At 39.0% G+C, this 27894-nt stretch overlaps 1 protein-coding gene across 1 annotated transcript; it reads right to left on the minus strand.

The window, feature by feature from the left end:
- Nucleotides 1–21375: 21375 nt before the first annotated feature.
- LOC126876672 (uncharacterized) lies at nucleotides 21376–26208 on the minus strand. The gene is made up of 2 exons (XM_050639578.1): nucleotides 25728–26208; nucleotides 21376–25304 (listed from the first exon to the last, which is right to left on the minus strand). Exons 1-2 carry the CDS (start codon nucleotides 26206–26208, stop codon nucleotides 21376–21378), a joined length of 4410 nt encoding a protein of 1469 aa, XP_050495535.1.
- Between the last annotated feature and the right edge of the window lie 1686 nt (nucleotides 26209–27894).

The raw sequence follows: 27894 nt of genomic DNA on the forward strand, positions 1-27894 counted from the left end.
ACCTTAAGCACATTTTTAGCTAGTAAAATTAAGTTTGCTTTTATTCGATCGAAATGTACGTTGATATCATGTTAAACGTGTATTAATCGCAATTTATTTACTTAATTATAGAACATTTGAATTTTTTATGAAATCTATATAAACGATGATTAAATGGTTAAAGCTTTTCTGTCAATTACGAAAAATATTCCCCCATATTGCCATCACATTTTTAACAGTTAGACGTTAATCATGACGTATGTAATTTTAATACATTGTATATGGACTGGATATATTGTACATTAATTATTTCCCCTTCGTCCATGATCAATTTTCAGGACATGCCCTGTCCCTTATTGTTGATCAAGCAAGCTTCGACTGACCACATTTCCGAAGTTTGTCAACCGTTCCTCGGTGGATTCCACCGATGGACGTCAGATAGCTCTTCGGGCTTGTTTTCTACGATTTTCGATAACTGTAATTCCATTTATTCCCTACTGTTATGCGTTTTCAGCCAGGTATCCTTGGAAATATCGAGTTGGACACGCTCAGCTGGCTCATGGATTGATATTACACGAAAGAGGAAACAAATCAGTTATTTGTAGTATCGACGATTTTTTCCAGGTACGTCGTGAAGAAAACGATCGCGCACGTGGAACAGGAGGAGAGACAGAGACGCGATTTTTCCTTTTCATGATCATGGGGAATTATTGCAATCGATATTGTAAACAAGTCCTGGCGGAAATATTTTAATCAACTTGCGATTGGTTAAATAGAGTCTATCAGGTTGAAGCAATTTTTTATCTCGTCGTAACTTGAAAGATATAATTACCATGAGCGATCGCGTGTATTAGTAATAACTATCGTGTATAATTTAATTAGCTTTTAAGTGAAATAATAATTGCAGGGCGGTTTGAGGAAAATTACGATTTTTAATATCTTTGGAATTATACAGCCCTCCTTAGCTCAAGTAATTTATATAACATTTGTTCATTTCTCGAATCATCGCACATGACACGACTTGAGACATCGATATATCTTCATTCTGAGTTAACATTATTCTTTTCTTTTTTCATTCTTCTAAATAAAGTCTAATAACAGGATGTACTGGTATCTCTCATACAAGAATTCTATTGACATTACTTAACTTCCTTCTTATATTCATTAAGACAGGAAAAGATTCAATAACGAAGTTTAGAAAGAATAAAGAAAAAGTTACACACGAGTCAACATATAGCGAGGAATCGATCTCACGAAAGTTCCAATGATGTAACCCGCGAGAGAAAGAAGAAGAAGAAGGAAATAGCGTGCAAGTTCAGGAATCGCCAGCGATCGTATAAAATATTCTATATAACGTTCAACGATCCTAAAATAGAAAAATGTCTTTTGCGAAACTATTGAAATTATTCCAACCCTTGAAAAAATCATTAAAATAATCTTATCTGAAGAATTATTGAAATAATACCCAACTGAAGGATTATTCAAATAATTCCATACTTAAATTATTTCTTACGCCCACTAAAAGCGAAACAGATTCGCTAACAAGTTCAGCGAAGACCAAAGTCAAAGAAAAAGCAAACTCTTCCCCAAAATTAGCAGAGAATCGATCACGCGGCAGTTTTAGTGGCATTAACTGGCATAAAGAAGCAGAGAAAAATGATATGCAGGTTCACGAATCGCACGAGGATGACGATAGGTCAGGCGATGATATACTCTCGTCGATACTCGGAGATTTCTTCGCGATTTCGTGCCGTGCCATTCAAATGCATTCAAATGTCTCATCAATAATTCATGAGGCCGGTTATCAAGGCTACAAATCTTAGGCTCGGGTCCTGTGCATCGTCTGTAATGTTTCATGGCACTCGAAAAGATTCTCCATGAGACGTTACAAAATTATATCAATACTAGTAACAACGACAACAACGGCAACAACGGCAACAACGGCAACAACGGCAACAACGGCAACAACGACAACAACGACAACAACGACAACAATAATAATAATAACAACAATGATAATAATAACAACAACAATAATAATAACAACAATAATAACATTAATATTAATCGATTAAAACTTTTTCTGGAGACATCAACAAAGATGAACGATGAAGTGTTGTAATCAGGTGAGAGGCAAACGTTGCGTGCCGGAAATGTGAACGTGTCATCGTTAACGCGGCCGGAGGCCCGTCGTCACAATTTACCTTCCCACTAGGGAGAAACACTTTATCTTGAGTTTCCCTTCGCGGGCTAACCTTGCTGAATTGCTTCAAACAAATGATTTTTTTTTTTTTTTGCTTTTGTTTTCCATGGGAATCTAAGGTGGATTTTGAAAGTTGACGAGTTTCGAATCGATTGGATTTTGGAAGGGAAGTAGTGATGCTGTTTCTATTAGTTCCTGGAGAAAATCGTGGAAACTACTTTTTGAGATTTGTACATGTATTTTAGACGTTGATTTTAAAAGACCGATATTTGTTTGGTACATTTATTTTTGAATTTTTATCGGTGGGAATTTACAGTGTTTTCACGATTCTGCTTTAATTTAATTTTTCACGCCGTTAACACGTTAGTTGCCACGGTGGTTATCGGTGACCAACTAGGTAAAATAAATTGAATCTTTTAAAATGGTTAAAACAGGAATTTCACGGATTAAAAAATTGTCAACAACATGAACCATTTAAATAACATCGTTGGAGAAAAATTGTACCTGTTGGGGTTATCTGTATTCTGTTAATGTGTAACAGAAATATATTCGAGTATAACGGTATAAGTTCAGTGTATGCTAATCCAGATCTGCACGCTGGCAGCGTGACATTACAATAGAGCCCCGAAGCCATGGGCCTATGGTATTTATGTAATATCGCGATATAATGTGTTTACAAAGAGTGGACAATAGAGATGTTAATCAGACAGAAAAAGACGATTGTTGTTCAACCTGAACTATTCACGCCAAACGCACAGAAAACAGCGCAATCCACACTCTCTCGGCAACGCCACTCGCAACCTCTGTCTCCGCTCAACTCGCACTCGGCTCCTCGACTCACACTCTGTTTCTCGACTAACGCTCTGGTCGTTGCCGCATTCTGTTGTCTTTTTCCTAGGCCCACCGCACACGTGTTCTGCAGACGCTCGTGGCCAGGGTCACGTAGGTCTTTTCCACGAAACTATGCACTGGAAAAGACCGATGACACATTGATGGGCCCGACGGCGCCTCGGCTCTCGCGACATTGTTCATAGTTCGCCCGATATTTCTTAGGCCTTTCGTCCACGATACTACATTTATAATTCCAAAAATCCAGTTTGTTTACATCTCGCTGCACCATCTACACAAGGCATATTCCAGAAAAGGCTATTGGTCTGGAAGGCCCTTCAAATTAATTTAGTAATAGATAATGCTTAATAGGTTCGAAAATCAGGAAAACTAAACAGTAGAGCAGACGTAGAATTTTCCTGGAAGAGTGGAGTGTTTTCCTCCAACAGTGCCAATACAAAATAACACATTACAAAGAATAAACATTACCTCGTACATCTCAATCTATCTTTTAAAGCAAAATATATAAAAATTGAACGCGTTCAAGAAAATAAACATAACGATAGCTATACAGCATATGGCATATGTCAAATCAAATATAATATATTTTTTAACGTACCAGAATTTCAATAGAATTTTAGCAGAATTTTGCTGGATAATTAGTTTAGACGCGCGGTAGGTTGAACAAAAATTGAAAATCGCTGCATTATATCAATCCGTGTCTAAACAAGAATCACGTATTAGACGTGTAACGTCACGAACAACGATTACAAGTGACCTCAAATTCCCTAGAATTTCTGAAAATATCACGGAGCATTCAGGAGGCATTCTACGACCGGGTTAGCCAAGGACAGGAAGAGTTTCGTTAACGAGTACCGGCGATAAATGGAACAGTTCCAGGGAAATAGTTGCACGATACGGTAAACGTGGTTCGATGGAAGTAATGAGTCGCGTTTTACGTCAAAGTATATCTATCGAAACTGGGTCCATGGAAGTATCAACTAGACGACAGTGTTATACGATCTTTCAGTGAAACTCCATCTGCATCTATTACTTTATTTCATCGATCAATACTCGCTGATTCACTTCTAATAGGACGAAAGAACAAAAAGAATTCTCGCAACGTGTTAACAAGTTTCTATTGGTCGCAGTTCCGTGACTTTTTCCATTATCCAGAATCAATATACCGATAGATGAATATAAGATGAGGAAGAAAAAACTTCGCTTAAATCTAAGATCGTCGAAATGGTTTGACGTAGCGCGTCATTATCGTAACACGATCGGCAAACGCGTTAGCTTTGGTTGGTGATTCGTTCTCAGCGATTATTAGCGACGTTTGTAGGTTCTTTTCGTGGAAACCTTGATATAACTTGCCTCTCGATCCGCTTTTTAAACGTTCAGACTATTTATTCGAATGGTTTTTCGTTTCAATCGAACGAGCAACCTTGGTTGATTTAGTGAACGTTTATTAGAGAACTCGAGTAATTATGCGAAAGGGAATTATGCTCGATCATCGTTAGTGTCCGGTTTTACGTTACAATAAATCATGTACCTACTCGAATTGATAATTCTATGAACACAATATCGTGTTTACAATGTTTCCATTCTGAATTACGATTTTCCTGCTTTCAAAAACGATGGAAGGAGAAGATTGAAATTTTCCAGTTTTCGCGTTTCACAGTTCGTTCCATTGTTTCATGGGATACATAATTTACGATAAAATTAATTATACAGTACTTTGTCTTAATTTCATTGGAAATAGCATGTAATGCTTAGTTAACGCCATCGAATCGCGAATGACTCATAAACGTTTCATTTGGACTTATGTTATTATATTTTAGACAATTTTATTCTATTTCAATTTTTCACAGCATCTAACACCTAAACTGTAAAACTTGAGATATTTTATATCTGAAATTACTTTTCTGTCATGATGTTATTGTAAACGAGAATCACGCAGTTTTTCAAGGACTGATCGGAACCGCGTTCATTTTAGCATGTCACATGCCACGGGGGTCATCGGTCACCGACACTCAACTTGTCGGTGCCGCCATGGAGGTCACCGGTAACCGGTGTGCCAAGATTGGTAAAAATAAAATCAAAAAATTTGAACAAATGTCGATTGTTCATTATCACCATCGTTACTACAACGGCGTGACGAAATTAATACAGTATAAAACATATAAAAATAAATTTATTTATACATGAAGTATAGACCTATAATATTTCACCGTTACATTTATCGCATAATAAAAAATTCATTATGGCGCCACGGGTAATCCCTGTAAAGCTAGCATTCAACGTGTTGAAAGCTTCTTTCAGTTCGATCAATAGTATTGGCATAAGAATGACGCAAAGGCTCATCGTTGTTGCGTTTATCGAATCAACGAGTTTATATTTATACGTTTTCCGTGATAAACATTTTTTGTTTTTTTCCTCGTCAACCACAGAATTAAAGATTTGTCCAGCTGTTATTACACGTAAGTTATGCAAGGCAGTTTATTTTACATTAGGCCTTCGTGTCTGACCACAACAAATTTAAATATATTTATAAATTCATAATAATTTACATAAGTATAAATAGTTTTTATTTGAAAGAATTTTTAATTGATTTGCAAAGAAGAAGATTTAAACCGAAAGATGGTATCAGTAGAGACCGTCTATAATCAGATTTTATATACAAAACGACAAACTTTAAAATTCTCTACGGTCTTTAACGAGGTTATCTCATCCGTTTGAAATTCTTAACAATTAGTTAAAAATATGAAACATTTAGTAGGGGACCTGTTGCTCTCATCGCTTTAGAATCCGTAAAACTTTCGACCACAAAGTACTTCGTTTGAATAAAAAATCCTGCTCGGTACAGCACTTTACAATTCTACAAACCTCATTTTCTCTACTTCAAACCTATTTTACGCGTTTTTACGTTCTGTATTCGACTTATTTTCCAGGTACACAGTGTCCATGCTTAAAATTTCACACCGGCGCGATGGTACAAAAATTATTTTATACTGAATCTCGTGTTTTGTTGTTAAAAACTATGGATATTGATAAAAATAAATTTCACGCGAAACTTTAATTTTTGGAATCAAAAATCATTTTAATCGATCAATGAAATTATGAAAATTGTCCAGAGATTCCAAAATTATTAAGATTAATCTTCTCTTAAAGATCCTAAAATTATTAAAAATCAGAGATTTTTAAATCATTAAAAATTGAAGATTCTAAAGTTACTTTATTTATTTATTTACATTTCATAATTCTGCCTTCCGCAGTAAAGCGGACTTCCAGTTACACTTCTCCTTGGGATTCTAACGTTATCAAAAATGATTAAAAGCCTAAAGGCCTAAAAAGTTCTCTGTTTGCTATTTCACTGTTGTATGCTTTCTCACCCTTCGTCCCTAATCGATGAACATCGCTCTAATTCTTTTCTCTCCCTTTACTTTCAATCGCACGAGAGAAGCGTCGAAAAACCCACGACCACGAGGGATGAAAGGATGGTTTCAGGGATGGAGATTCGTGAAAGCAGGCCGCGAGGGAAGAAGTGAACCGAGATTGGTCCGATGTTTGTTCAGCACACAACCGTTTCGTATGTAGAAAGCGTTCATAGAGAGGTGGTTGCGCTCCTTTATGCGCATGCCCAATAAAACAATCTCCAAATAATATTCTGTTCTTCGAATTTACTTTTTCAACGTTCCATGCTTACGGGCTATAATTTTCTTAAGACGCTTAAAACGATCTCTTGAGCTTTCGCCTTTTCGGTGAAAACAAGCATTTTTTTATCTCCACTTTAGACTCGAACGCCAACTTCTTGACGTATTAAAGGATTTTAGAAGTTTCTTACCATTTTACAGTACGTTCTTGTTGAATTTTTGCTGGATGAAAAAACGCTTATCCGATACTTTTAGTATTTGCCTCGAAGCTGTTTAACGGTATTATCCTTTTAATAAAATTTAATTATAACGCGCTTTTACGAAATGATAGCGTACACAGTGACTGTTAATAATTTCTGATCAGAGCGTAATTTTATTTTGACGTACTTTTTACTTTAATAAAATCCTTCGAGTAAAATGTTCTGCGATATTGTATAATATTCTTCTAAAAAAAATATATATTAATGCTAATCGATGGAACTATTAAAAAGATCGTACAGTTTTTCGAGAATATTAATAGCCTTCTTGATAAGAAGACATCGCTTGTCCTATCTTGGTATGCGTTAAGGGTTGATGGTATAATTTACTATATTTTGAAGATCAAAGTTACGATATTCATAAGAAGTTTACCAAAGTTTTACCTAACGCCGCTTGATTTTATGTGATTATACTTGCAAAGTTCTGTATCGCTTATTATACAGTTTTGTTTTTATCAAAAGAAAAGAAAAATACCTCTCATAGGGGTAGTTTGCATATTTTGGTGGAGACTGGTGAGTATAAGTGTCGTTGTCGTTGAGGGCGATGCACTTGGTTTAAGTAGGCTAATGGGAACTTTCGAGTAGCCATCTTCATAACTTTTCTCATCTCTTGCGAACAGCTTCACAATCTGTATAACATTGCGGCTCTCGATTTTCTACAAAAAACACTAAATACCTTCGAACCGTTTAAACACAGAGTGCAACTGGCAAACTTTCATTACAAGATCAAATTTAATTCCACTTGCCTCGATGGACGCAGGCTATCGTTAATTAAAATCCTCCCACCAATTTGTATAAATATATGAATATAATACGAAACCTTTTTAATGAGCTAAAAATAACACGAGATTTTTAGCAAATTTAAAAAAATAAAAGAATTAAGATTAAATTTAGACGTAGTCGAACCTTATTTCGTTAAGTAATTTCCGTGAGAAGTACAGGAAACATAACTGAACATAATGTGGCAGATCCATCATGATAGATTTCGTGATTTTAATGTTACGTGTTCAAAAACGTTATATTAAAAGAGCAATAGTACTAGGATAATTAATATTTCTGAAATGTGTAAGTGCAGTTATACTTTCATGCTATTAAAACTGGAATTGTATGAGCGTTTTTATCATCTTCTTGAATAACTGCACTTACACGTCTATTTTACTAAGGTCTTCAGTTGTGATTTATTAAATTGTTTATCATGTTCATTAATTAAACTGTTAAACTGTTCATTAATTTGTATAGTTACAATATCGTACATATTCAATATGAAATTTCATTACTGTAATTTATGGATTGGTTTTACCTTACATTATTGTAACAATATACGTTTCATTATAATACGTACCATATTGTAACAATATAGCTGCATAATTTGTGCAAATCAATGCAAACATTTGAGCAAAATATAATCCTTCGAAATATATCTCACAATGTCTTGACGCTTCGTAAAAATGTAAGTTAAATTTTTCAATTAAACATTCTGCTCGTTTCAAACCTCGTTATATGTTATTCAAACCCAATACGAAAGTGTTTTCGTGTTAATAATTCGTGTTTCATCGAAACGCGTAAATGTGGATCGCGATTCTAATCGATACCTATTCGATCTTGAATTAATTAAAAAAATTAGCAAAAGCTCGTTACGAGGAGTGCGCGCTTTCAAGGGAACTTTTTGCACGGCCGGGAATAGCGTCGCACCGCAGAGGCAGCCGATTCTTTCATCCCGGAAGCGCACTGGAACTTGGAGATTTTATTACGAGCGTACAGTGATCCTGTTTAATTGCATCCGCTACAAGGCGACCCTCGAAAAGCAATTTCGAGTGTACCGGAGGCTGGATTTATCGCGACCGGTATTCACTGTAAACAGCCAACGGCGTTCCTCTTAATTCTGCCGCCGGCTTCCGATTCTTTACCTTCGCTCTGTTGGCCGCGGTTTTTCTTTCGTTTTCGCGGCACCGCGAAACGAAGAAAAGGCGCTTCTATCGTCGAGTAGGTTTTACTAATAGTCGATGCTCTGTTCTTCCTTATTTATTTATTTCTTTATCGTTTTCATGATTTTTATGGTCCGGGATTAGGTAGCTACCGCGATTAATAAAATACGTAACAAAGAGCAAAGCGTAGAATGCAATAAGGCAAGTTAGAAACTCAAACAACGGTATCTATACTACGCTACAGCGTATGTTAGAATTAAGCAGGTAGCTTACGATATCATAATTGCTGATACAGATTAATATCTTTGAGAAGATAAAGAAGATCTTCAATGCTTCTGATTTAGACATGCTGCATCTCGTTTGGCAGAGCGAATTTATTTCTTAATTTAATTTACTTTTCATGCATTAACGTTGCTACGATTAAGAAGATTATCATCTACAAATAGGATAAAGTTATAAGAGTGTGTCAGTTTAGTATGTCGAATTTTAAGTCTCATGAGAATGGCTTTCTTTCTCCGATCGGAAAGAGATACTGGACTTTTATCGATGTACGTACGGATGTTATGTATGTTGAATGGGGATGATTCTTGTGGAATCCTATGGAAGGGACGTTTGTACTCTCTGGAGTTTTGTTTCTCATTCTACGTTTTTAATCGAATGGAAACCGAGAGTAAAGATCTAAAACACATTTAGCGCATGTCGAGATAAAGGGGTTTTTAAGCTACGCTGTGCCACATGTTTCGAGCACCTAATGTGCTTCTTGTGTTTAATATTAAATCGCCTTTTGATCGCAATATCTGCAATAATTTACAAACATTGTAGAACCATATTTTACTTTTAACTCAAGTTTGACCAAAATGTGTGACCATTCAATTTTTGACTAGTATGCAACTTTTTATGCACTTATGGGAGACTTAAACGCGAAACATAAGCAAAAATATATGAATAAATTCGAACTATAGTACTCGTTATAATATCTATCGAAAAAATGATTATCCATCGAGGTCCCATTCCTTCAGTTATATTCGTAAAGATATGAATTTGCATAAAAATCCGTAATCTATCTTTGATGGAAACTAAATTGAAAAGGTAAGCCGAATATTTTATTACGTGCTATATATAACTTATCACGTGATATTTAGACTTCTATTAATGATACGAGAATTTATGACTCCCCATTTTCTCCCTTTCTCTTTCTACAGTTTCTTTCTTTCTAAAGTCAATCTGCTGAAATAGGAAACGTCACATAATGCTGTATATCATTCAGAAAGTAAAAACCCCATCGATTAATAACGTCACCATCAAGGTGTTAGCTAATCCGTGGCCAGGGTCAACGTAATAACGCACACCTGAGATTGATGACAGCCGTTGATGTATCACTACTCTGTTATTATGTATTTCTGTAAGAATTCTATTGTGTATTCCATTGTGTCTCCATTAAACCATTCAACAGTCTATTAATAGTCTATTAATTATTAATAGTCTATTAGTCTATTAATAATTTCGACGTCCCTTTTTCTATCTTGATGAAAGATACATTGGTACATTTACGCGTCTTGAAGTGGCGTTTCCGGTTTATGCTGAATTTTATATATAAATCTTTTCTCTGTATTTTCGAGCTGACATTTTTCGGCATCTACATTCCCATACAAAAGTCTTCGTAATAGAAAGGCTATTTATACTCGAGTAAAATCTTCTAAAATTTCAGCGTAGAGTTAACGTATTTCGTAACAAAACGATTAACATAACTGTTTTATTCTTGCGTAATAAAACAAAAAGTAACTACGATATAGAAATAAAACTGACCAATTCTATCGAGGTTAATTAATCGTTCCGTTTCTGCGAAATGAACCCTATCTACGTATTTTGATACGTAAAATTAAAAACTTTTCAAACATCGAAATCGATCAGTTCAGCTTGTCAGATTGACTCCTACATGCTTTATTTAAACAAAGAATGTCAATGTTTTCAAAACATGCGGATTACTTGGAACTGATTGTACATTTGTCATTTTCCCAGTGTCTGCTGGTATTTCTATTCTTTCTTCTAAGAGTAGAAGCTATCGTAACGATTTGTTATATTCGTTACATTAGCATGATCGATCGTGCGGAGCAAATGATCCACGTTTCGTGTACACACGCCCTCGTTACGCCGTGTTTTTCCCTAGTGATCGAGTGGATTTCATCATCGGTAAAATGCACTATATCAGACGTCGCTGACATTAATATTCAAGGTATTTAACGTTTAGAGACGCGGGCGTGTCGAGTAGTGCCTCTCGGTAACAGGCAATTCGATTGGCAAGCAACGAGGGAAAAAGCTGTTACACAATAAAATAATAGCCATTATGACTAATCGCGCTAGTGGAACTCGCGAGTATCGCGACCCTGACTAATTGTAAGCGAGTACGCGAATTGCGGTTGAATGGAACGTGCTGTCGCGTCCCGGAAACTCGAAAAAGTCAAAGGGAAACGCAATTTCGCGATAATGAATGTGGAATGTATTAATGTACATGGTGTCTCATTTTGATCGTTCCACGCAAACATATATCCTAAACTATACGTAATTCGAGAAAGAGCGTACAATAAAATTGTACGGTTTCAATTGGCCCATCTTACGACGTTCAATTGGATTTGTCTAAGTGGAAGCGTTTACGAGATTCTAAGATAACCGTTGTTTCTTCCAATTGAATTATACGTTTTATCTTTCATACACCATCCGATGCACTTTTTAGTTCTCTACGGAAAAGTATCAAGGTAGTTGTATCTGAAAATTCTTAGCTTAAAAGATATCTCATTGTTAATTTCATTAAAATTGAGCGTGTGGAGGACAAGAAACATATAAACGTAAGTGCGCTGTGTTATCTTTCCTTGTCTTTCATGCGATAAGTTTTACAAGGTTGAAGCTGGAATACCTTTTGAACTAATCATTTTTCCATTGAAGTACTCTAATACTGGTTTGTAGGGAATTAAAAAATCCATCGAATAGCGTATGAAAAAAATGTATGTAGAAATCCATTTGAATAAACGAAGGTCACCTTGAGATCTCGAAGCTATGTATTTTTCGAAGAAACACTTCTTTCGAATAATATACGGTTTAAGAGATATTTGCCTGGCTCGATCAAGACGAGACACCTTGTATATACAGGCTGTTGCAAAAACATGATAGGTGCAAGGATTTTGTTAAAGGGAATAAGAAATAATTTCGAAATACACTTAGCATTGTAATTATTAATATATTTATTTAGTATAACATTGTATTTATTATATCATACTAGTTAATTAGGTCCAAGTGTATTAATTTTGGTATTTGGTAAAATTTTATATTAGGAAAATGAAATATAGAAACTCATTTAATTCTAAGAAATGGTTCTTTATTATTCATATTGCTCGATCATTTTTCAGCATGGGAAAACCATGATTATTCAGAAGCAAATCTGAATTTACTTGAAGTAGTTCTTATATTAATAATTTAAACTCCGTTCTCCGATATAGTGTTGCCAGAATTTCGTACAGGCGTAGAATTATAAGATCGACCAGTACAGATTCCAAAATCAACGCTTTCAACGTAAAATCTAATTTTGTATTTCTATGTAGGGTGACTTAATTTACTAGTCTATAAACGATAATTCAGTTAACGCATTAACAGTCGTCGATGTAATGTAATGTTTCGTAGTTAAAGTACTTACTACCAGGTAAGACAATTATCAATGGCTCTGAGGGATTTCCTGGATTTATTTGAGTTAATTCTAGGAAACGATTAAGGTTTAATATTCGTAGGATATCGTTCTGCAAAATTATTAAACGCGAGTATATTACATTGCAACGCGCTGTAGTTAAAGATCTATAATGTTTAAGAGGAAAAAAAAAGAAATAAAAAATATCGAGAGATTTTTGAAATCGATGTTCTTAATTTAAAATGTAATTTTGTCTCTTCTTATACTGACATTTAATGAGCTTAATTTACTCAACCCTAATGTAATTAAATTGCAACAACGAATATCTTCGCAATGTTATAATATTAATAATATATAAATATCGTAATATATATTTTTCCATAGTTTTCAATGTCTACTACAAGACCTTCATGTTTGTGACACACGGCATACTATTTGCCGCGATACGAACCGCATCGTTTTTGATTTTCGATCGATTTGAAAAGTTGCTATGACATACAGTAACTTAGTTGTATATCAATCTAGTGATAATACGATTTTGATTTGCGCAGAGTACAAGCTATTTCAACAAGTTGGTAAAATTTATTACCATGTAATATGATTTAATACCGTAACGTAATTTAAAAGTCGAAGGATCGAATCCTGAGATTCTAAGATGATTAATAATTAGTCTTGAAGATACGGTCTTGTAATTTAAAGGTATAACAGCATAATGATACAATCTGTAATATAAATGAAGATTCAGTATATCTTAAACATAAAACGCGGCTATAAAATGTTTCAAAATAGAAATATCCAATGTTTTAGAATCCTAAACCAGTTTGAATCTTCAACAAAACTCCGATTTTTTGAGGAACCTTGACAATACGCTAGCTTTTATAGAAGCTTTTTAAAGCTATGTTAAAGGAAAGAATCAACAAGTTTAACAATCATAATATTTAATACCATTCGCGTCACAACGTTTAAATTTATCAATACACATTATAAAAGTCCAAATAGTTGCATAAAGCCGCGTAAAAATCCTAAAGTATACGAGTTGAAATAAAACTTCTGAAACGGCGAACTTCTGAAAAAACTTCGGACCTCGACGATACGCTATCTTTCACGGAAGCTTTCAAAGTTATCGCGAAGGCAAAAACCAACAATTTTAGCAATTACGCCATTTAGTATAGTTCGCGTCACGCCATTTAGATTTATCAATATACATTATGAACGTGCAAATAGTTGCACAATACAGTGTTTAACAATACTAAATCGCACAACTTGAACCTCTTAACGAACCATCGAACTCCTGAGAAATTCCTCTTGACAATAGGCTATCTTTTACAATTCTTTGCCAGTTATCTCAAAGACAAGAATCAACAATTTTAACAATTACAGAAGTGTCATCCGCGTCACGCCATTTAAAACAATCTAACACTTGCGCGTGACAAGCGCGAAACTGGTGTCGCCAGCTCGATTTCCGGCAGACGACACGACGGCCAACTCACTTGACGCCGTTCATCTAACGGCGTTTAAGCTTACTTTAAAATCGATCGATCGCCTGTCGAACAATTGATTTATGGTGTTCGCGCCGTCCTATGTCAAATTCTTCGAAACATGACGTAAACGTCATGCAACATAGGGCGGAATGATGTCAATTGAAGAGAATTGCGCGAATTGAACGTTGTATACTCAGTTTCATCCAGCACTTTCGCGATGGAACACCGGTTTACGAAACCGTGGCATACAGTTTCGAATTTTCGTGGAAATTCCACGCCCGCAAATAAAATCACACGGATAATCAAGGAGTATTGTGTCCAAGTGGTCGACGTTGTTACAACGAACCTATCCACGGAATTTGTCGTTTTATATCCGTCGCGGATACAATCCGCGAATATGGCCGTAATCCTATCGTTTAATGAGTTTCCAGATCAATGATGACATGCGTTATAATATATCATTCGTTTTTTTGCACCACTATTCTTCATCGTCTGTTATTCTACGCGTTGCTCAAGTATTGTCAACTGCGACGAACTATTGTAAACTGCGTCGCATTGTCGCAAACCTCGGCTCATAATTATAAAACAACCCTAAAACTTTTAATACGACGAAAGCTGCCTGGTTGAATTTAGCAAAGTTATTTTTCCCTCCTTTTTTTTTTTACTGCACGAATCAACCTACGCTAATGAGAGTTTAAGACAAGACGCGTACAATCTTTATCTATTCGACATTTTACAACTGTACGAATAATCTTCTCGGTGGATTAAAAGACCTCGCGTTTCTTTTTTTCAATTAAAAGAAATTGCCTGGCGATTCGTCAAATTCGGTTGAATGAACAATGAACAACGAACAATGAACAAATGAACAATTTTTGTACGATCTATGTTTGAAAACGAGCTCTTTAATTCGTTAACGACTCGTAATATATCGTGAATTGGTAGAATATATCGATGGTCATAACTTTTCGCGAGGATATAATTTTTACTGATTAAAAGGAAAGCTTGTTCGATTAACGTTAAAATATTCTCATTTTATCATTGTATATAAATTGTATATAAAACCACTAATTTTTTCAAATACATTAGAACAGGAGGCTGTAACTGGTCAGAATTTGTGGTGAAAATAAAGAAAATGTGCAAACTAATTAAACTATCAATAAATACGACAATTAATTGAATAACTCGCGCACCATATTTCCTTTGATCGAACGTGGATTTTCCATTCGCTCAGATGAAGTTGAAACGAATGGCAATGCTGCTAAAACAAAATACTTGTTGTGTGTCGCTTAGATTAACGAGTTGCAAATTCGTTGAACGCTGTAGCATACGGATAAGATGACTACTACATACATTCGCTGTCTCTGCTGCAAATTAATGCTACAGAGTGGAGTTTAAATTTTAAATGAGATAGGAATACAGAATAATTCCAACCTTCAGATGATATTAAAATTGACGTACATTACGAACTGAAAGTTTTGATGTAGCGCGATCCTTAGCATAAATCGTGAAAATAACGAATTAAATATTTGTCCCCTTAATATTAAATGGAAATTTGTAAAATAATCAAATGGAGTGACAGATGGATTTCGTTTGACTACTGCTCGCGTATATTAATTATTTGAACAAATTTATAAGAGAGAGTGAGCTACAAAATTATCGTGGAGAAATATTTGTAGAATGAGGTGGGTAGCAAATGAAGAAGAAATATTTGTATAAGAGAATGCAGTTGCAGAATAAAGTTTTCTCAATATTAATAAATTTTTGCAATAAAAAATCCAATTGAAAATATTCCAGGTGGTGTAGTATACTGAGCGAAGTACAAGCGTATCAATTAAAATTACTTTCCAAAAATCTATCCCGACCGAAAAGTTTCAGAAGTTGAAACAAGCTCCTCAGTGATTTTAAAAACCCAACGTCTTTTCAATTAAAAGGTTCTCCATTTAATATTCTTCGATCGAGAAACTTGTCAATTAAAAATCAGATGTTTCAAAATGCTGAACCATGTCAACTATCGTAACTTTTTATCAAAGGGGAGAGAAAGTAAACGAAACGCTGGGAAAATACAAGAGAAAAGAAATTACATGTTGTTTAAGAGTTTATCTCCTCTCGAGCGAATAAACTTTTCTCTCGAGAAATTCGTTGACTCGCACGATCTCTACGTCTCGAATTCTCGCGACTCTGCTTCTCGAGTGCCCTTGGTCACGGCATCGATTAACTTATTAAGAACCAAGTAGCAAAATAATACATAAAAATTGTGTAAACGCAACGTTACGGTGAAAACTCTCTATGATCGTAAACCTGAATCTCGTGTTTTTCATTTTTCATTTTTTTTTTTTTTTTTTTTTTTAGACACAATCATCTTTTCTTCTGAATTTCTTTCTAGAAGAAGAAATGTTACGTCGTGTTAATAGATGGACAGAAATGCTGTGCAATTCTAAGTTTCCGTGATAATTTTCATAGTTGAAAATGGTAATTATCATCGTCTAGGCTTCCTTTGACGAGCATGTATGAAATTTTAGCCCAATGCAGGGTTAAGCTCGTGCCTCGACCGCATTATGCAACCCAGTTTCGAAGTTCAGGAGGGACGTCGGTCAAACAATGGTGTAACCCGACCTATGTGGTAATTGCAATTAATCTTCTCAATTTATTTTTGTTGTCCCGTCCTACGGGCTTCCTTGCTTTTTAGAATGTATCGATTTACCTGGAAATCGTGTCCGCGGCGAACAATCCAAATTCGATTTCAAGTTCCATTCGCTGGGACAATAGACTTGATCCGTCGCGGATTTTTGTTTCGTTTCTGTTTTGTACTTAAATTCAGGTAATTCTTTCACGAGAGACCATCTTCAGCGAAATATGTATTCTTGGAATTGTAGACAATTTTACTATTATTATATTTGTTAGAAATATTTTTGAATATACGTAAATATTATTAGAAAATTATTGAAAGATTAATCCTATGTGTGCTATATCTCTATTCACGCGGAGGACTTTGTTTTGAATTTTCCAAGCGTCCATAACAATGTATTTTGTAGTGTTTTATTTGAATTACATAGGACTGAAGATATCTCTTCACTGTTCCTTTAGGTTTTCAAGTTAAGAAACGTTGAAAAACTCTCTATGAAAAATTAATAATTAAAATATTGTATCATAAGATTGCATGTTAAATTTGGTTTATTTCAGTACCAAGTAACGACTTGTTAGATTAAATTCGTGTGAACCGATCGAAGTTAAGAACATAATGAGAGTACAGATTTTTTTTATTGAGAGATCAAATTAAAGATTTTGCCACTATTGTTTCGAAAATTCTTCATCATTTGTGAAACACGTTCTCTCAGAATTTAAAGTCGATCGGTTTTCTAATCAGAAACAAACAAATTGTTTGGTAAATTTATTATCACTTACGAAAATCACAATTTTTCAGTCAACAAGGTTTCCTGGCATGAAATATACGACAAAATTACGTGTTATTTATCGATGAGATTATTTCTCCACTGCCTCGGATTAACTCGAATTCACGCAACTAAATGCAGCAGATTTTTCTCCGGTACACATCTTAATTGTACGTTCGTCGCGATTAATCACAGTTTGATACAATGGAATGAAAGATGCATTAATTATTTCTGCGAAACGCGCTTCCACTAAGCTAACGACTTACAGTTCTCTTATATTTACCCCGCTAAAACAAAGAAATGAAAAACCACCCTCTCAACACTAAGATTGCTAAATCTGTTAAAATGACACAGACCGATTTTTCATTTGTACATTACAATTGGCAAAATTGTTACGGTTTTCGTTATATCGCTTCAATCATAATTATTTACGCTATTGATCAAACATTTGTAATAAAATTCAAGAATTTAAGAGAAAGTCAGTTCAGGACTTTGTGTTCTGTTAGAAAACTTTTACATCAGAATTTTATCGAACTGAAGAAAATTACCACTGACAAATTTATCGTTTCAAAACAAAAATTACTAGGAGTAATTCGATGTAGCTATAGCTTAACAGGTTTTTAAAATGTGTACATATATTTTTACACATATTAAACCTTCATAATTCGAATACTAAATTCCTACAAGTAAATGTGATAACATTTCTCTTGACAATCTTTGCATAAAATATCTAAGACAAACTTTTAACGACTCGATCGAGGATAAAGAAAACCGATAGTCTTGAGAGAAAGACACCATATCATATTCACTTGTTTAGAGATTCTTAATGAGAAATAGTTTGGACAAACTGTAAATCCAGAAGACTCGCTACGTGCGTAAATGATGTAGAGACATCAGAGAGAAAGGAACCGAAATCGACGCGTAGGAACGTCGGTTTTTAGAAATATTCCATCCAATGTACCGATGAAGCAATGTACTCACGACAGGAATTCGAACGAAATCCTTTCTGGTCCTAGCCGCTACCGAAGAATAATGGCCGTGCAGAGGATTGCCACTTCACTCATCGCCGACTAACCTTGCACTAAAGCTCTATCACCTCGCTCTGGCAACGATAACAAAACTTGCGGACGTAGTTCAGCATTTCAGAGGCCCTGCATTCGATCAGGGTACATGGAGAGCGTGCCAGCGTGTAATTCTTCGCCACTTAGAGTGGGTCATTAACGATGCCCTCCACGATCTTTCGAAGCTCGCGTAATTCTCGTGCACGCGCTTCTTATCCTCTTTATTCTTTTTCGTTACGTTCACCTTCTTTGCTTCTTTTCTTTTTTCGATCGAAAAATGCAAGATAAAGTTATGATCTTCGTTATTCTCTGACTCGAGTCGATTATTAGATTGTGTGGATTTTTAAACGTTCGCGCGCAGTTGAAAAGGCTTTCGATGAGAACATTCAACGAATGTCGAAAGCATTGTGATTTTTAAAACGCACGATCCTCTACGAGGAGATCTAATTTTCTATAGTAAACTTGTTCCATATTGTCGTTGCTACTATCTACCATATACTTATTACGCGTGGTTGATAGATGGTTATGCAACGTACATTCTATGCATTTTTGAGAAACTAGAGAAGCTTTGAATAAAAATCACTATTGCATCATAAAAATATTCTATTTTTCGATAGATTCGGTGCTACATAAAAAGATGTCGTTCTTCATAGCGATCTTTTGCATAATTTATTCTTGTTAATCTCAACATTTCTTTAATTAATACTCTCCTAATACCTACCCAATGTAAAAATATTAATTTTCATTGAGACATTAATGTGCATAGATAGAACATTAGTGTGGAGTTTTATCCATCTAAAGGAAATTTAGAAACGATAAAATCCGTAAGACGCTCCTAATATACAAAAATGTATTCTTTATAATGTTCCAGAATATTTGGTAAATAAACAAATTTCTGCTTACAATCTATTTCGTTGATCATTTATTAAAGTATAAACTTTGCCTTTTGACATATTTTTTCTTTTTTTCTCTCATCTAAATAATGTCTTTGATACACGAAGGTGTAAATTTACATAAATATCCTTGATCAAATTTGATTCTCACGCGAATAGTATAACGATGTGTTGTCACGATAAGCATTTTTGTATTCGAGTAAAGTCTGATCGAAAAAGAGGACTGAAGAGGGTTATACGATGGAAGAGAGGCTTGCAGAGAAGCTGGGAAACAGTTTACAAGTCGGGCTAGGAAATGGAAGATTGAGTAGTTTAGTTGTATGTTGGAAAAGAGGTTATATGAGAGGGACTGGGAAATAGAATCGAAAAATTATGCGTTCAAGCTTATTGAAAAGAACTTTTTTTAAGAGTGTTCGTAATATATTCATCGTACATGTTTTAAGGAATTTATTTGATACATCTGAGATTTATGTAGCTTTTGCTTGTGTAATTATGCTCATTTCTTATAGATGCCTTTTCTTTGTCGCAATATAATGTTATTCTTAACATGCAATGACATTTCCAATGGTGTTCCCTATCCTCGCATAATACGTATCGGTAATTCTGTCATAATACTTCATCTATGCACATATGCAGTCGACTACGTCAGCGATATGTGTAATACGTTTGTATCAGCTTTAAGATTAAACAATACTGCTATTGAGTTGGAAATTCATCCGATTGTTCGCATCGTACAGTGTGTAGTGTAATAGTGGATATTAAACAATAAATATTTGCTACGATATGTATAACTAATTGCTTCAGTTCGCAGTCAGAATTAGCTCAAACTCGCGCTATATCTAAAAAAATGTTCTTAAGTTACACAAACGGTTGTCTGTCATCTCGGAAGATGCAGTCATTGAAATCAGCGTTTGAATGTCATATTTTCTGGATGATATAATTTTCATCGGTAAAATTAGAACATATGAATTATCACAAACCAGTAATTAAGCCAAGTTTACGCAACGTGTTTATGCACCAGTTATAGTTTACATAAGAAATTCCAAATTATTTACGTAATACGTCATACTAATACGTCAAAAAAATCATTTACTAAAATCCATGTCTCATCGAAATATGAAAAATACGAAAAAGAAAGCAGGACACTATGGAGAACGATAGAATTCGATCGAGGAATCGGTCTCGTTCGGATAAAGAGGCTCTAGAACGCACGCAGGCCTAGTGGCCCCGATACTGGAAGAGGCCTCCATTGTGCGAAACCCACTGTTACGACCGTTCGCGGAGAGACGCGGTCGCGAGGAAAACGCGTCAGCGAGAGGCGTAAATTCTCGCTACGATTCGGTGAATCGACGCCGCGAAGTAGTCGTTCCCCTGTTTCGGTTAGGATAACAGAGGTGGTTGATATGAATATGACACAGTAGTAAGTTATATTTCACCGTTTATTCCACAACTTATAACGAGGATAGTTACACTGGTGCGTATGTACGAGATGAGTGAGTGACTGATGTACGGGTGTGTATACCCGCTCGAAGGATGTTGACCGTTCGAAGGATGTAAAAACAGTACTCTTGGGAGACGATGCTGTCTCGGAGGAGAGCTAAGGATGAGTGAGTCTAGCGCACGGGACCATCGGATTTGTTGGTGCCGATGTTATTTAGGAGAGTGAGGGAATAGGCTTCGTTTTTAATTGGTTAAACGAAGGGTCTTAACCGCCCTCGAGAGAAAGTGGTTAGTGGGAGGAAAGTTGCAGCGGACGTGACAAAAACTGACTTTCCCTTGTTAAGCCGTGGTAGACAATAGTCTCTAGAAATTCCTCCGAACCAGATGTTTGTTTCGTTTGAAGGACCTTTTCTAGGAAATCTATGTGATTTATGGAAGGTCCTTGAAATCATGGAAGATACGCTGCGAGTATCCGAAGACATCTGGTTGCCATATTGCCCGCGGTGTGTGGCCTCGGCTAGGTAGAGTGTTACGCGACGTAACATCCTCCCCCCGTTGAGAGGGCACCGATCAAGTGATATGGTGTGCTGTCGTCAGGTGGACCTCTTATCAGACTTCGGACTGTTGATTGGTTCGGAGTCGTCTGGAGTCGTTCTGCTCGGTAGTGGTACCATCCGCTTGATGCTCCGTTCGAGGGTACTTGTCGCTGTTCGAACGATAGCCGTGCGTATGATGCCGTCTGCGCCGGGTTGGGCCTTGATGATTCTGCCCAATGGCCATTGCATCGGGGGAACATTGTCTTCTCTGAGAAGGACGATGGTGCCTTCTCGTATGTCGTGACTGCCCTTGTTCCATTTGTTCCGGATATGTAGCTCGTTGAGATACTCTCGATGCCACCGGCGCCAGAAGTGTTGTTTGAGTTTCTGAATATGCTGCCAGCAGGAGAGACGATTGGATGGCGTGTCCCTGAAATCTCGTTCTCGGAAACTGGTTAGTGAATCTTCGATGAGGAAATGACCGGGAGTAAGAACTAGGAGATCGTTTGGGTCTGAAGATATCGGCGTCAGCGGGCGGGAGTTGAGGATGGACTCGATCTCAATGATGAGGGTGTTAAGGTTTTCGAAGGTCAAGAGCTCATTACCGGCGACCCGTCTGAGATGTCGTTTGAAAGACTTCACTGCAGCCTCCCACAACCCGCCGAAGTGAGGTAAGTTGGGAGGGATGAAGTGCCATTCGATCCGTCGGTCGGCTAAAAAGGACTGGACCTGTGCCTTGTGATCGTCGGATTGCAGGAGATTTCGGAGCTCTCGTAATTCGTTGTTGGCACCAACGAAGTTGGTACCGTTGTCGGAGTAGATTGTCCCACAGAATCCGCGGCGAGCGATGAATCTCCGCAGAGCAGCAATGAAGGCCTCGCTAGTGAGATCGCTGACCAACTCGATGTGGACTGCTTTAACTGCAAGACACACAAAGATCGCTACGTATACCTTGATTTTGAGTCGGTTGCGATCCTTTCGTTCCTTGATGTAAAACGGTCCGCAGTAGTCGATTCCGACGTTGGTAAATGGCCGAGACTCTGTTATCCGGGCAGCTGGAAGGTCGCCCATTATATAATCCACTGGAGGGGGATTGGCTCGGCAGCAACGGACGCACTTCTTCAGCGTGCTCCAAACTTGACTGCGGCCGTCGATAGGCCAATAGGATCTCCTTAGGGCGTACAAGGTAGCTTGAGTTCCGGTGTGGAGATTTAGGAGGTGTTCATGCTCGATTATGAGCGCGGTAACTGAGGATTTGGGTAGAATTATTGGATGCTTCTGGTTGAAAGGCATTGGTGAATGACTGAGTCGGCCTCCGACGCGCAGCATCCCGTCCTTGTCCAGAAATGGATTGAGTCTTTGGAGCTTCCCCTTCATTGCCGAATTTCTATCTGACCGGAGAGCACGGATTTCGTCTGAAAAATAACAGGCTTGCAATAGTTTGATTAATCTGTTGTGTGCATTGGTCAACTCGTGCATGGTCAGAGGTTTGCCTCGATCCCGGGTTTGTCTCCATCGAAGGCACCGAGCGGCAATTCTTATAAGCTTGGGCCAAGAGGAGAATCTCCCCAGTATGCTGTGGTCCGCCGGCGTCGCGGACAGACAGGTTGCCCTTTTCTGCTCCGGTGTTTCGTTTAACGGTACTGGGTTCCACGTTGGCCAGTATTCTTCCGGTTGTTGAAGCCATTCTGGTCCATGTTGCCAAATGGTTGTTTTCAGGAAGTCTTCGGGTAGTTGGCCTCGAGATATGAGATCTGCCGGGTTATCGGTAGTGGGGATGTGACGCCAATCTGAGGCGTGAGTCTTCCGTTGAATTTCTGTCACACGGTTAGCGACGAAGGTTTTCAGCGTGTGGGGTGATGTGTTGATCCAATGTAGAACGATTGTGGAGTCAGTCCAGTAAACGGTCCGAGCAATGTTGCTTGGCAAGGCTTGGAGGACCGTGGTGGCTAGTGACGCGAGAAGGAGTGCTCCACTCAGTTCCAGCCTTGGAATGGTTAGTGATTTGAGCGGAGCTACCTTCGACTTCGCAGTGAGGAGACGTGTACAGACCTGACCATCCAGGGTGATGGTGCGAAGGTAAACGCATGCTCCATATGCCCTTTCGCTGGCGTCACAGAACCCGTGTAACTGAATTTCCGCTGCGGGGTTGATTATCGTTTTACGTGGAAACTCCACGTTATTCAATAATGGCAGGTGTGCGTAATATTTGCTCCATTCCGTGTGCACGTCAGCCGGTAAGGATTCGTCCCAATTAATTTTTAGTGTCCAGAGTCGCTGGAGCAACATCTTAGCTCGAACAATTACTGGTGCCAGCAATCCGAGCGGGTCGTAGATCTTGGCGATTTCGGAGCTGATGGTTCTCTTCGTAATTCGAGAGTCGGCATCATTGGTTTTGACGGAGTATAGGATCGAATCGTCGAAGGAATTCCAAACAACACCCAATGTCTTGAAGGTTTGCGATTCGCCTAGTAGCAGCTTATCGTTTATGTCCGTCTCGGGAAGTCCTCGTAGCAGTTCCCGGTCGTTCGACGCCCATTTCCGGATGTTTAAGCCGGCTAGCTTGAGCAGTTCTGTGAGTTCCGTTCTCAATGATTGTGCCTCGACCCTTGTATCGACTCCTGTGAGAACATCGTCGACATAGAAGTCTCGCTGTAAGACTGTCGCCGCTCGTGGATATCGATGCCCCTCGTCGTCCGCCAGTTGCTTGAGGCAGCGGATGGCCAGATAAGGGGCCGCTGAGAGCCCGAATGTCACTGTGTTGAGTTGATAAGTGTCGACTTCTCCATCAGCATTGCGCCACAAAATTTGTTGAAATTTCCGATCCTCCGGGCGCACAAGAAATTGGCGATACATTTTTTCGACATCGCCTGTAATGACGTATTGATGAGCTCGAAATCTTAAAAGGATGAAGTATAAATCATCTTGTAGTTTCGGTCCCGTATGAAGTACGTCGTTTAATGAAACTCCGGTGGTGGTTGGGGCCGATCCGTCAAACACGACTCGGAGTTTCGTAGTTTGGCTGGACTCCTTGATCACGCCATGATGTGGTAAAAAATATCCGTCGTCAGTGCAGTGGTCCGTGGTAACTTTCGTCATGTGCCCTAATGCCAAGTATTCCTGTATTACGGCGTGATAGTCGGCTTCGAAACGCTTATCTCGTTGGAACCGACGGCAGAGAGATATTAGTCGCTTCATCGCCATGGCTCTGGAGGATCCAAGCGAGGGAGTTGTCTCGTTGAAGGGGAGAGCGACCATGTATCGCCCTTCGTGGGTGCGTTGAACGTGATTCCGGAAATGTTCCTCGCACTGTCGCTCCGCTTCCGAAATGTGCGCGGTGGGCGGTCCCTCGTCGATTTCCCAAAAACGGGCGAGATCCGCCTGCAAGGCCGTCGTGGACGCGTGAAATGCGTGTGCGGGTGGTTGCGAGGCTGGGCTCCCCCCGATGACCCATCCGAACCGCGTTTTTTGCAGACGCAAGTCGGTCCCGTTTGCTTGACTGATATCAAGTTGGCCGACACACAGTGACGCTAGTGTTGGCCCGGCGCTCAATAGCACGTCGATCGGAGCAGGTCTGTGGAATCTTGGATCGGCTAGTCGTAGATTTCTGGGTATCTGTATCGTTGACCGATCTACGGGTTGATCTGGGATCGAAGTCGATATGGTCGGTATGATTAGAAAAGTCCAGGTGCGTTCGTATGTGCCGTCAACGGAGGTGATCGTGGCCGTGATGTAGCGTTTCGAGGTCGTTGACAACGTGTTAAGTGTTCCGATCGGGACCGAACATTTCCGTTGGTTGAGTCTCAACGAATTGGCGAGTCTCTCGGTGATGAAGTTCATGCTCGCGCCGGTGTCTAGCAGAGCTCTACAGCGGAACGGTTGAGTTCTATTGTCCAGTATGTTGACCTGTGCGGTGACTAACAAATCGCGGTGGAGTGGGCCGGACGGGGGCGAGGTCAATGAGTCGGTTTTCGGTGGTTCGGTCCCTAGCAAAGCCGTTTGAGGATATCAGTGTTCCCCTAGCTGTTTAGCACTGGGGGAGATATTTGACCCCGATGCCGTCGTTCGCGTTGACCGAGATTCGCGTTTCGGGGATGTTCGCGGCGACGTTCGGGGAGACGTTCGGGGAGACGTTCGGGGAGACGTTCGGGGAGACGTTCGGGGAGACGTTCGTGGAGACGCGGATGCGCGTCTCGATCGGTGTGACGACCGCGGGATCGGTGAACTAGGCGGAGATCGACCGTTCGATGATCGGTCGCTCGACGATCGACCGCTCGATGTGCGGCTTGCACGTAATCTACTGTGACCATGATCTCGATGTAAATAAGTATGGTGTCGCTGTCTACAGATGCGACATGACCCGGCGGAGCATTGATTGAGAGCGTGTCCCTTGCCTAAACAATTCGTACAGAGCGACGCCCGTTTGGCTGTGTCGAGACGCTCCCTGGGCGATTTCGCCTTGAAGACGTCACAATACCGTAGTTCGTGTTGTCCTCGACAGTCCGGACATACCGGCGTCTTGAGCGTCGCGGTGAATGCATGACTTCGCGACGCGCTCGGTCGCTGACGGTTGGGTGGTTCGGAGGCCCTTTTCGTAGCGGTAAATGCTGAACTTGTTCTATCGCCGTTCGTCCGTGTTTGCAAGAAGTCTATCAAGTGCTTGTATGACGGTAATTTCTTGTCTGGTAAGGTGCATTGCCATTTGCGAATGATGGCTGGGGGTAGCTTCCATGTAAGTAATTTGATCAGAACGGTGTTTGATATGATAGGGTCACCGAGGTTCTTTAACGCTTGGAGATTTATTTTGACCGTCTCGAGGAAGTCATCTATGGCTTTGGGTGTCTCCTTAACTATTTTCGGATAGTCGAAAAGCAAGTCTAGGTGGCGCATGCAGATTTGACGGTGGCAGTCGAATTTTTCCTTAAGTATGTCAACGGCGATTGCATAGTTTGACTCGGTGATGGCTAGCGATTCTATACTTCGCGCGGCCCTCCCAGTCAAGGCTGATCGGAGGTGATAGAATTTTTGGACTGGTGTTAGTTGTTCGTTTTGATCTATCGTTGACGAGAAGGAATCGTAAAATGACTGCCAATTCTAGAGCGTACCATCAAATGTGGGTATTCGAATCTCCGGTAGTTTAAGCGAAGCAGACTCGCGACCGGCAGCTGATTCGTCGTTTGTCGATTGTGACGTCGTAGTTAGTCGTAGGTTGCTCAGTTGAGTAGTTAATCGGAGTTCTAGTCTCTCGTACTCGTCGGCTATTTCAAAGCCGCGAGCGGACTCCTCCTCGTCTATGCTTACGATTTCATTTTGAATGGCACGGAGCTCCGTCTCGTATGTTTCCAGACGATTTTTGATTTGAATTAGCTCGTTCTCTCGCGGACAGCCGGATTGTTCGATTTCATCCAGTTTTTTCGATAAGCGTGTAAAGTGGCCGATGCAATAATCCCGGCGTCGACGCAAGGCGGTAAGTTCGTTACCGGTGGCCATTATTTGTTAGATAATTGAGAGTGGTGAAATATAACTTACTACTGTGTCATATTCATATCAACCACCTCTGTTATCCTAACCGAAACAGGGGAACGACTACTTCGCGGCGTCGATTCACCGAATCGTAGCGAGAATTTACGCCTCTCGCTGACGCGTTTTCCTCGTGATCGCGTCTCTCCGCGAACGGTCGTAACACCCACGAAGATGGAGATAACGTAATGAAACTAACTGGCTTGCTCTGACCAATTAACCAACCCAACTACGGCATAATGTTTAACGTACACTCGCCGCCTTCCCCTGTTCACGTGGCCACGTTTACGCGATGGATATAGCGTTACATGAAAACGCGTTGCGAGGGAATCTCGCGTGATGATGAATTCGCTCAAGCGGATCATCCCAGCGTGAGTTACAAGTACCTTCACGCGATTGACGGATCAAATATTCATGGCAATTCGATTGGAATTATATTCGTGGGCCATAAAAATATTCACCTTCGCGATTTTATCGATCTATTCAAGACAGATTGGAAATCGATGTGTCGGAGATGAAAGAACACCTGTCGGAGATAAAAGAACACCGGAGCCTTTGGAACTTTGGATAACCCCGCAACATTGTAACCTAGAGTCTACTAAAACAGTAATTAAACAATTGTAGTTATTCAATCCGATTGTAATTGTTCGAGATAGGTGATAGTGATCTCTGGCTCGAGGCGACAGTCTGTCGCCCAACGTAGCCGCGGCCAACGGGATGACAAAAGGACGTACTCACAAAGTCTAAGTCTGGTTAAAACGTGAAATAACCACTGATCGCGAAGATGTTACTCTTTAATCGATGAGATCGCGAGCGAGAATGACTTTCCCGTCCCGATGATACCACGGAGGAAAACTATATTGGGGCGTGTCTAAGGACACGAGATCGGATTCGTCGAGAAAAGCCTCCGTTCAGAAAGTAAGGGAAATTGTCGTTGCCGCTAATTGGTCAATCTCTATACCGGTGGTTAGAAAAAGATGCTGGCTGTTTTCGAGGGGAAGTTGCTAGTGGGAGACGCCGCTCGTTGAAAAATTGGTCTCCCCTATTTTCCCGTAG

Source organism: Bombus huntii, unplaced genomic scaffold, assembly GCF_024542735.1.
Source record: "Bombus huntii isolate Logan2020A unplaced genomic scaffold, iyBomHunt1.1 ctg00000089.1, whole genome shotgun sequence".
NCBI lineage: Eukaryota > Metazoa > Arthropoda > Insecta > Hymenoptera > Apidae > Bombus > Bombus huntii.

Coding starts and splice junctions, on each gene's coding strand:
- LOC126876672 (XM_050639578.1), bottom strand. CDS start 26,208: ATGCGCCACCTAGACTTGCTTTTCGACTATCCGAAAATAGTTAAGGAG. Junction 25,305..25,727: donor AGCCAAACGGGCGTCGCTCT/GTACGAATTGTT, acceptor CGGCTTTGCTAG/GGACCGAACCACCGAAAACC.